This window comes from Bactrocera latifrons, unplaced genomic scaffold, assembly GCF_001853355.1.
Source record: "Bactrocera latifrons isolate USDA-ARS-PBARC rearing strain unplaced genomic scaffold, ASM185335v1 scaffold_459, whole genome shotgun sequence".
NCBI lineage: Eukaryota > Metazoa > Arthropoda > Insecta > Diptera > Tephritidae > Bactrocera > Bactrocera latifrons.
Window position 1 is genome coordinate 132,925 of NW_017537111.1, and position 11,408 is coordinate 144,332.

At 37.7% G+C, this 11,408-nt stretch overlaps 1 protein-coding gene across 1 annotated transcript; it reads right to left on the minus strand.

Moving 5' to 3' along the window:
* Positions 1–2,031: 2,031 nt before the first annotated feature.
* LOC108973103 (succinate-semialdehyde dehydrogenase [NADP(+)] GabD-like) lies at positions 2,032–10,376 on the minus strand. Its single transcript, XM_018940124.1, has 5 exons — positions 10,324–10,376; positions 6,487–6,561; positions 3,424–3,691; positions 3,055–3,343; positions 2,032–2,978 (listed from the first exon to the last, which is right to left on the minus strand). Exons 1-5 carry the CDS (start codon positions 10,374–10,376, stop codon positions 2,032–2,034), a joined length of 1,632 nt encoding a protein of 543 aa, XP_018795669.1.
* Positions 10,377–11,408: the final 1,032 nt, after the last annotated feature.

An 11,408-nucleotide genomic window follows, 5' to 3' on the forward strand; every position in this document is an offset into this window, starting at 1 on the left:
CTCCTAAACCACTTAAGCTTTTTCTTCTTCTTTTTTGTCGTAGTCAAAGCGCGACTGTAGCCGAGTTAAAAACAGCGCACGTCGTTTCTCCTTTCACGAAGTGACGCCAATTGGATATTCCAAGCGAAGTCAGGTCCTTTTCCACTTGGCCATTCCAACAGAGTGGAGGTCTTCCTTTTTCTCTGCTTCCCCCGGCGGGTACTGCGTCGAATACTTTCAGAGCTGGAGTATTTTGTCCATTCGGACAGCATTACCTAGTCAGCGTAGCCCCTGTCTTATAATTATTATTCGGTGAACTACATATGTCAATGTCGTCGTATATCTTGTACAGCTCATCGTTCCATCGAATGCGATATTCGCCGTGGCCAACGCGCAAAGGACCATAAATCTTTCGCAAAACTTTTCTCTCGAAAACTCGCAACGTCGACTCATCAGTTGTTGTCATCGTCCAAGCCTCTGCAGCATATAGAGAGACGGGAATTATGAATGACGTATGGAGTTTTGTTTTTGTTTGTCGAGAGAGAACTTTACTTCTCAATTGCCTACTCAGTCCGAAGTAGCGCCTGTTGCCAAGAGTTATCCTCCGTAGGATTTCCAGGCCGATATTGTTGGTGGTATTTACGCTGGTTCCAAGATATACCAAATTATCTATAACTTCAAAGTTGTGACTGTCAACAGTGACGATCTGGGTGGTATAGGGATTAGCTGGACTGATGAACGAATAAAGCTTTACACGTATAATGTCTTCATGTTATTCAAAAAAATTGTTCAAGCCCTATGTACAATACCGGTAACTTTTGATCGAAAATGTCGGTCAATGAATGATATGTACAACTTTGCTTTCGCCGTTTTCCATAAGATGTCTCTAGGGTCGATTAAATCGTTTTATATCGATCTTGGATATTTGTGTCAACATTAACCCAACAGAATATTTGAAGAGATCTGTTCGCATACCAAACTTATTCTCAATAGAAAATGTCACTTTTCTCGACATTTGCGGGAAATTTTGCATTTATTTTATAATTCCAAGAAAATTGCGGCTGAGGAGCCGTCCACGCTTTACTGAGGTTGACACATACATAGATAATACTATTACTCTACCACTACCATCTATATGATTTATATTAAGTACTGAAAATATATATAATTTTTGTTAAGCAATTTTCGTGTGTTAATAAAGCATTGCTTTTTGAGGGAATAAGGTAAAAGACTTTTGAATCGTTTATATACAATAAAGATTAAAATTTACAAAAAAAAAATAAAAAATAAACGGCGGAAGCAAAGTTGTAGACCTAATATAGATGTATATATAAAATTCAGGGATAGTACTTCTCATATAATGGTATGTCTGTATGTCAAAAATGAGTTGAGTCGGACCAATACTTCCCTTAGCCTCCATATATATAAAAAGAAGGTTTTCGAACTTCCGGGAGGTTTTGCACCGCATATATCGGCGAATATGTGAGTTCTTCCAATGAAAAAAATAGAGCGTAGTTTACTCCGAGCAGTTTATGTTTGTGCTTGCAATAGATACACTTGAGCGAAAACTTGGCCTAGCCCCTATATAACTAAGATTTTCAAACATCCGCAGGACTTTGCTCCATATTATTGATTTTCTAGTATGTGGTATTGAGAAAAATAATTAAAATCGAGTCGATACTGCTCATAACTCTCATATTTTTAATACATATGTACTATACTCATTTCGTTTTTCTAATAAACCTTATGCCGTATATGTCGGTTAGGGAATGAGTTTTGTATAGAATATGTATTTATAAAATTGCTTAGACTCCGTTACTCTGGTTGACGTTTTACACCTGGCTTTGATTCTTGCGCTGTTACAAGAGTATAAAATGTTTGGTTGCACCCGAACTTAGCACTAACCTTACTTATTTTTATTTTAAATGTCCATTTTTCTTTCGTTTCAAAATTTCAATTGTAATGTCCACATTTTATTTTTATTTATTAATTACATATTATTTAAGTTTTAATTTCTCTCTTCGCTTTCAGCATGCATATTTTACCCACCACTCAGTCGTACTTCAATCCACCCAAACATATATACTTTATCTCAGTAAATTCATCGATGCCATAATGCCCTCCCTCACGTCCGATACCGGATTCTTTGATGCCGCCAAATGGCGCCTCCGCCTGCGACGTCAATCCTACATTAACGCCCACAATGCCAACCTCAAGTCGTCGCGCCACTCTAAATACTTCTTGTATGTTTTGACTATAGAAGTACCCCGCTAATCCACGCAGTGAACTATTTGCTCTGGTTACAACTTCGTCTTCCGTGTCGAACTTTGCCAATGTAATAACTGGCCCGAAGATCTCTTCACGATAAATACGTGCTGTTCGGTCCACGTCGGTAATGATAGTGGGTGCGTAGAAGAGTTCACCGATATCCTGCAACCGTTTGCCACCGCATACTACCTTTGCATGTCTGGAAAGTGCGTCTTTCATGAATGTCCCTATTCGCTTTAACTGTGCTGTATTAATGAGTGGACCAATTTCCACACCTTTATCGTGTCCCGGACCAATTTTCAAAGCTTCAACTTGTGCTTGTAACTGTTTCAGAAAGTCCTCATACACAGCTGAGTGTATGTAAAAACGGTTGGCTGAGACACAAGTTTGTCCGGCATTTCGAAATTTCGATAACATTGCACCCTTCACAGCATCGGCTATATCAGCTGATTCGAAGACAATGAAAGGTGCATTACCGCCAAGCTCTAGTGAGACACGTTTTAACAAGCCAGCTGATTCACGAAACAAAAGTTTGCCAACTTCGGTGGAGCCGGTAAAAGAGATGCCACACACCAGCGGACTTTGACAGAAGAGCTTACCGATGGCAGGAGCTCTACTCGTGGTGATCACGTTGAAAACACCAGCTGGTATACAGGCCATTTGGGAGAGTTTAGCGAGTGCCAAGCAGGTAAGGGGTGTATTTTCGTCAGGTTTGACGACGACTGTGCAGCCTGTAGCATGTGCGATGTTATTAAAAATAACATTAAGTTTTTCAAACTTCACGGCAGCGCTATGTCTTACACTTACCGGCCGCCAACGCCGCTGCTGCTTTACGTAAAACCAAGGCCATGGGAAAGTTCCATGGTGTTATGAGTGCTGTGACACCAAGTGGCTCGCGCAGCACAAGCAGCTCCTGATTGCGCACTGAACTGGCAATGAGTTGGCCGTCAATGCGTCGTGTCTCCTCGGCAAACCATTCGACAAACGACCGACCATAAGCTACCTCGGATAGTGACTCGGTTAATGGTTTTCCAGATTCCGCCGTGATAATGTTAGCCAATTCAGCGCAGTGCTGTGAAATCAAAATGTGCCAATTCTGTGGAGAAAGCAATTAGAAGTTTCACGAGATACATACATATATTATACACACAATATATAATTGTTCTGCCGACAAACCTTCAGCAACTGCGAACGCTCACGTGCTGTAATCCACTTCCATTCGGGCGCGTAAAAAGCTCTTGTTGCGTCATCTATCGCCTTTTGCGCTTCGACTGCAGTCATGTCGGGCACACAGCCGATCACTTGCATATTTGCCGGATTTCGAACTTCGAATGTGTCACCGCTTGTCGCATCTAACCATTCGCCTCCAATGTAACTTTGTTTAAGCCAGAGAGAAGTTGACGACGTGCGAGATTTGTGGTGCAGAGAGCAGCGGATCAATTTACTATTACACATTCGGTACAATGTTGAAAAGAGAATATACATTTTTTGTTTTTAATAATATTAGTTTGATTTTTTGTCTTTTGTAGTGATAGTTTGTTTTGTAATATAAAGAGTTGCTAACTACATAACACATTTGTCAAGACGATTTGTTTCGAAAACCGGTTATTTTGTTTTATACAACTCTCGATATAAACTGGTAAAACCCACTTAGACGGCATACAGAGCGACACAACAGAAATAGCTTTAGATCTTACCCCATAAAAATGTGATATTTTCCACCTTCTTCTGACTTCCTTCAGAAATTGATAGAAGTGCACGTATAAGGCGTTCAAAATTTAATATTGTACAATCTTCAGTCTTCATTCGAACGTCTAACGATTTTCTTTTAAATGACGGTTTTATGTTTACTATGCATGAAAACACTACTTAATTTCTCATTCTGCCAGAATTATGTTCCAGGAACTTTGGATCCGAAATATCGGTTGAGCACATAAAATCGCGGAGCTCTTGAATTTTAAAAAACAGCAGATTCTGATAGTTCAACTTATTTGAGGAAATTATGTCTGCATGTTCAATACTAAACCTCATCCCATCAAACATGTCCTTCCAACACGTTAATGCTGGACTATCGGATAAGCGATGACTAATGTCAAGTTGGGTACATCCACTAACCGCATACCTCTTTCTAAAATATTCAAAAATTGTCAAGAAAAATTCTTTTCCCCATTCGCAAAATTCTTGCATTCCTAATTGTCGCATTGTCACTGCCAACATTTAAAATATAAAATATTTATGAATCTTATCAATATTAACCGCTCCATGCGACGGAAAAATGAAATTAAGAGATGACCAGATTATTCTTCTTTACTGATGTAGACACCGCTTACGCGATTATAGCCGGTTTTTGTAACGTGGCGCCAATTGAACATTCCAAGCGAAACCAGGTCCTTCCTCTTTCAGAGCTGGATTGTTTTCGACCATTTGGACAGCATGACCTAGCCAGCGTAGCCCCTGTCTTTTAATTCGCTATGCCAATGTCGTCGTATATCTCGTACAGCTCATAGTTCCATCGAATGCGATCTTCACCGTGGCGAACGCGCAAATGAACATAAAACTTTCGCAGAACTTTTCTCTCGAAAACTCGCAACGTCCACTCATCACTTATTGTCATCGCTAAAGCCTCTGCAGAACGTATCAATATCATCGGCATACGCCAGCAGCTGTACACTCTTGAACCTGCTCGAATTATTTTTTCCAGCAGCAGATTGAAACCTCGTTTGGTATCGAACGGCTCGGAGAAGTCCTTCCCGATCCTGACGAAGCTTTTGGTGTTGCTCAACTTCAGTTTGCACAGCCATACTAGCTTTGCGGGAATACCAGATACATGAATATCTTGTCGGTTGTTGATTTGCCAGGTCTAAAGTCACACTGATAAGGTCTGATTAGTTTGTTGATGGTGAGCTTTAACCTTTCACATCGCATCTCGTTTCTTCTTCAACGCTCGATATCTCTCCCAACCCGTACGAGGTAGGCAGTCTGTTTTCTCTTCGCTGCGACACGGCACTCCTTCTCATACCAGCAAATTTCGAAAACCAATGTTTTCGATTGCAGTTGTACGAAAGGAGTTTGAAATGCCGTCCCACAGTTCCCTTATACCGAGTTGTTGACCAGTGCTCTCAGAGAGCAGGAGTGCAAGTCGAGTAGAAAATCGTTCGGCTGTCTGTTGTGATTGCAGCTTCATTCCATCGGGGCGTAGGCGAAAATCAACGATATGTTGAAAAACTCCGGATTGTGGCCGGACGTTCATTCACCGAAGTGAATGATAGTACTCGACGACGAAATCTCTCTCCCACCACGAATCCCACACCAATTTTGCTCTGCTTTATATGTCAACTGTAGTAAATGCCACAACCACTTAAGCTACAACAGAATTCGCTGTGCATAAACCTTATAAGAATTTTACGTACTTTGTGACAATGGATTATATTGGAGGATAATCGCTCTCACTTCTCATCTAACATCATTGTTAACAACTACTAAAATCGCGATTAAGCAATAAATAAATACGCCAGAGAGCGTATTTTATCACCGATATGGTATGAGAAAGCTTTTTGAGAGCTGGTGGGAAAATTGGATAATGGGTGTGGGGCCCCACTTTTTGATGTAATCCCATAGCTCGGGACCCGGATTTCGACAAAATTAGGTATATGACATTGTCACAGTGTGGTAGTGGATGAAATCGGACCATGATCCCGCCTTCTTCTCATATGACACAATTTTAATTCCTTTTGATTATTGCACTTTCCGGTACACAAATCAAGTATCAATTATTATAACGAGATGATTTTTCCATCTAGTATTCTTAAAATAAACAAATTTTTCATCACCACTAACTATTGTTATTCGGTGTAAAACTGATTTCTTTTGTGTCTTCAAAGCAAGTGTTTTTTTCGGTTTTCCATTTGTCTTTTTGTTTTAATTCACGTGGCACCAATTCTCCACATATTTTGGACCTTTGCCATAGGTCGCAAACGGTCTGCATCACTTTTCTTCAAATAGAAACAAAAAATTAATGCTTTCCGCAAACAATCACTTTTCGGTTCACAATTTGACATTTTCAACACAATGAAAAAATATGATGTTGTTTGTTCATCCCCACCAATACATGTGCTCCGGATTTCCCAATAGGTATGCAAAGCAATTTTTTTAATTTTATTCAGTAATGTTAACATTTCATCATGGAAATGTATACGCAAAAACAAATTATTAAATTTTATTGTCGAAATATTCATTCACCATTTGAAAGTTTTCGTGCGCTTTTGCCATTTTGTGGCCGTAATAATCGCCCATCTGCGCTCGCTATTCGTCAAACTGTTCAAAATTTCGAGCGCATATTTTCTTTACATAATGTTCCAGAGTCACTAAGGTAAAGAACCACTCTAAGTAATGAAAATATTGCTGCCATTCAGGCAAGTGTTGCTAAAGACTTCAATTTGTCGATTCGAAGATGTTCTCTAAATCCATAAGCAACCCTTACATTAACCTAAATGATAGTTTGGTGCAGACTTCGGTCTGGTGGAATCACCATTTTGAACATTTTTCAAAATAAAGCTGGTGACACCGTTACCATCAATGGAGAGTGGTATAGATCGATCATAACCAAGTTTTTATGGTAGCAATTAAAAGAAGTTGCTATTGGCAACAAAACGGGGCTACCTTCCACACGTGCAATAACCGAATGGTTGCCGGAAAAGTTTGGGGATTCGATTATTCAATAAATACGTCTCAAACCATCTAAACTAAAATTTAAATAAACTAAAATTCTAATCAGTTTTTACCTATAATTAGCTGACAGTGCAACACAACTCAGCGCCCGCAATGAACAATTAATATTTACTGCTCTATTTGTATTGTTATCGTGTCGTCGATGTTGTTTTTTTAGCCATTGAGCGTAAAACATCAAATTTTTAGCAGTCCCCTGGTGTTTGTTAGATTGCTTGGCTGGTTAGAGTTGTCACAGTGTGGCGAAACAGACAAATACACATATAATTCTATATGGTATACATTTATATGTAAATGCAGTTTGCTTGGATAAAAAAAGCTGAAAGGAGGGTGTTTTGTTGCGGTTGCTTCTGCAGAGAGGAAAGTGCGAATGACACAATTTAGCGCAATTAAAACAGTAACACCGCAAACAACAACAAATACACATGAATATGCATTTTAGTGCAATCAAAAATCATTGCAGCATAAAATATCTCAGATTTTTGGTTAGAAATATGAAATATGAATATATGTGAACAAACCCACCAAGGAGAGTGCCACATCCCGCTTGAAATAACCACCCCAGCCATACGCTGCTGCCTCCGAGCCCTGCGAGGGCGTGTCACAATAATTTTGCGTTCTCGCAACATTAACTTTTCCTGGACGCGCATATGGTTTATTTATGCGTTTGTCTGCCTGCACTAACCCGTCTCCGCGATAGTGTACACTGCCATGAGGCTGCCTGCTAACACTAGTCCAACACCAAAATTGTTTACTCGTTTAATCCATAAATTACACTTCATCTCATTTATCCGTCGTACCAACCCCGCGTCTATATTTATGCAAATTTTATGGGCGTAAACTATGTCTGCACATATTCCTGTGCGTGTGTGTTTGTATGCTGGGGTAGCTGGCTTTAATGAAGGTTTAAGGGAATCTTGCTTTCTAAACAATAGTTGTTTGTGCTGCATGCAGCTACGTTGTCGTAAAAATCATGGGCGCCTAAAAGTAGGTTACGCCGCTGATGACAATGGCTGCTGACTTATTGAATTTCGTGCTTCAAGCGGTAAAGCCACGATAGAAAGCGAATTGCGTTGTGCAAAATTTTTGTGTACTTATATTTAGTTATTATGCGAGCTTATATTGTTGTTGCCAGAGTGCTGTAATTTTCTTGAATTTTTAGCACAATGTTTGCATTGGTTAAAGTGACTTATGAGTTCATCAATAATGTGCATATAGTCCTACAAAATAAAACTAAATAAATGGAATGGCAAAGAATGAAAAGTTAACAAAATTTGCATTAACATTTGTCACCCTGTTCTTGGCTGATACTTTGGTTACTTTTTTAATATTTCTGACTAAGTTAGTCTATTTAGAAGAATTTAAACTCTGAACCCAAAACCTATGTTTGCGGCATAAATTCTTGAAACTTTTAACTTTGTTCTTATTTAAAGCTATTGAATATATTTAGATAGGAAAGAAAACTTAGCTCCTTTGAGAATATATTTATTTAATTAAGTTCGAAGGGCTTGTGTATACAAAATACGATATTTCGATGTTGACCTTGGGCTATTTTATTCATCCATAAATTAGCACAAACCTCTAAGGCTGTGTTTTTATAAAAGTTTGGACTGAAAAAATTTTAATCACTACCATCAGATTAAAACCGTGTACTAACCTTGACCAACTTAGCAAATAAAAATTTATAGGTCACCCAAGTCTTTCTTCTTACCGACTGCGAAACACCAGGTGAAACCTTTTCATCATATTTTCAACGCTGTTGAGGAGATACTAGAGGAAGAGATAAGTAGTATGACTCACCGTTAGCGCATTATACTTTAAGAGCTGAAGATTTCAATTCAAAAACAAATACAAGACAGCGCATATACTCGCTATTACTGTAGCTCAATAATCGCTTGTAGCTGCTTAAGTTTTCTCTTCTGTCGTGAAAGAATATATCACGAATTTTTAGTTGTAGTATACAATTTTAAATAATAAAAAATTAAAAACACATTTTTAATAATAAATGACGAATTGTGTTTTGAATTTCAAATTATTTCGAGCTTGAGCACTTGGAGTTATACCATTTTGTTTACCCTTGTAAAAGGTAATATTGCTTTAACTTCAACATCATTTAAGACTTTGTCTTACTTACATTTAAATATTTTTAATCATATAGTACTTTTGTATGTTTTTATTCCAGATGATATTAAAAAAAAAATTATAGATGGTTAATTCCGATTTAGCAATCTTTAATTTAAATCCGAAAATTTGTTAAAACTTTCTGATCGTCTCATTTCGGTTTGTCAATTGCATACGTCGTCATTAATTCCAAGCTCTTGTAGCATTAAAATTTTGTACACATACAGCCTTCGATTTCACTTTAAGATTCTAAAAGTTCAATCTGCAAGTAAGCGATTTCATTCGCTGCTTCAAGCTCGCATGCTGTGTTTTGAGTTTGTTAGATAGTCTTTCATGACTCCTTTTAACGAATAGTAATGCTGAATTTGTTAAGCAGCCATGAGACTCTATTTTAAATTTATTGCATAGAATCGTATCACCGTTTTTGTCTATTCAGTTCTTTGACAAAAGCAAAAGCTTATAGGGGTATCGATTGTCCAGTGACAGTTATGGTATTTAATCGATTGAAAGTGAAGTTATTGCGTTTTAAGTGACAGTATGTTTGTGTTATCCGTGCGAAAATGAGCTTTGAACAAAGAGCCATCATTAATTTTTTTTTAATTGGTAAAACTTTTACCGAAACGTTTCAATTGATGAAACAAGTTTACGGCGATGATTGCCTATCCCGCAACAGAGTGCACGAGTGGTTTCAACGTTTTCAAAGTGGTCATGAGGACATAAATGACGATCAACATGTGGGCCAATGAAAATCCGTGATCACCGGAAATTCCATCAAAAATGTGCGTGAATTCATCAAAAATCAGCCGAAAGCATCATTGAAATTCATGAAAATGGAATTGAACATCTCCAAAACATCTATTTATCGCGATTTGACGGAATATTTGGGCTTATGAAAGGTGTGTGTATGGTTTGTTCCGCACAAATTGACCAAAATTGCTCAGAATTCAACATTCGCAGAACGATTATTTGACCAAAAATCAAATTTTAACCACTAACCACTCCCGTATGCACCTGATGTTGCACCGTGCGTCTTCTTCCTTTTCGGAAAAATGTATTTGCCCATGTAAGGAAAGTACTATGTTTTTTTTTTAATCCTGTTTACTTTGTAACGCAGTACTGGCGGTAGATATTGGTCAAGCAGTAAATGCCTATACCACTACATAGAAAATCTGATACTATGGTAAACGAAAATCGAACCACGAACTAACTGGTTCCCATATGGGTACTTACTTGAGTGTGCCCTTAGTAGGCGAACGCCGACACGTATCCAATTCATCGTTCATTAATTTACAAGAAAAATTATAATCATACACCTGCTGAAGAATCTTATAGTTTTGAATACGTATCACCTAAAAGTAAGCGAGGTAGATATAGGGTTTTACATAAATATATGATCATGATGACGAGAAAAGTTGAAATTCGAACGACTGTCTGTAAAAATTTAGTAAAGAGTTAGATATCTTAATGAAACTTTTTTTTCAAAATTTTCGTTACTTATTTACTTGGTGAAGCCTAACAATAAGTATTCAGATCTAACAATAATCTATTCAAATTGCCAAATGCAACCAAAACAGGGGTTGAATCAACAAAAAACAAATCATAAAACCTCATTTACAAAATTTTCTTTGTGTTGTTGAACAAATCATTGGAGTCTTAAAAAGACGGTGGAGAATTTTGGGATATGGCAAGAGAGGAAGGTATCATCATCATCATCAAAAGCGGAAAGATTTGCTAACATTTGTGCGGCGTTATATAACATCTGCATAAAATTTAAAATAAGGTATGACCCCCAAATTTGCGATTATGATCACACACAAGAAGTAGACACCGGGGTAGCGAACAGCCTCACCAAAATCGGGCAAATCATAAGAGGCCAAATAAAATATTCTTTATAAAATTTAATTTGAAAATGTATGTTTTAACTTGTAAATAGTTTCTTTTTTAATGTAAACTGGAATACAAAAGATATCTTCATATAATTTATAATTTTTTTGTTCCATTCACTGGTTTCTTGTTTTTGTTATTTATTCCAAAAATTAATTATAACAAGTAAGGAAGCGCTAGGTTCGGGTGTCACCGCATGATAAAGTTATAATCAAGATTTCAAGCGTGGTTGTGAATCGATTTCACCCATATTTGGTACATGTCATCAGCCCATTTTCAATTTTTAAAAAAAGCCTGGATGCAGCTTCCTTCTGACATTTCTTTCGTCAAATTTTGTGTTTCTGACGTTTTTTGTTAGTCGGTTAACGCACTTTTAGTGATTTTCAACATAACCTTTGTATGGGAGGTGGGCGTGGTTATTATCCGATCTC

Bases quoted from the DNA above. Each gene is read 5' to 3' on its own strand.
- LOC108973103 (XM_018940124.1), bottom strand. From the start codon at position 10,376: ATGAACGATGAATTGGATACGTGTCGGCGTTCGCCTACTAAGGGCACA. The intron at 3,692-6,486 runs GTGAATGAATAT...AATGTGTAATAG, and splicing joins CGCACGAAAACTTTCAAATG to TAAATTGATCCGCTGCTCTC. The intron at 3,344-3,423 runs GTTTGTCGGCAG...CTTTCTCCACAG, and splicing joins AGCGTTCGCAGTTGCTGAAG to AATTGGCACATTTTGATTTC.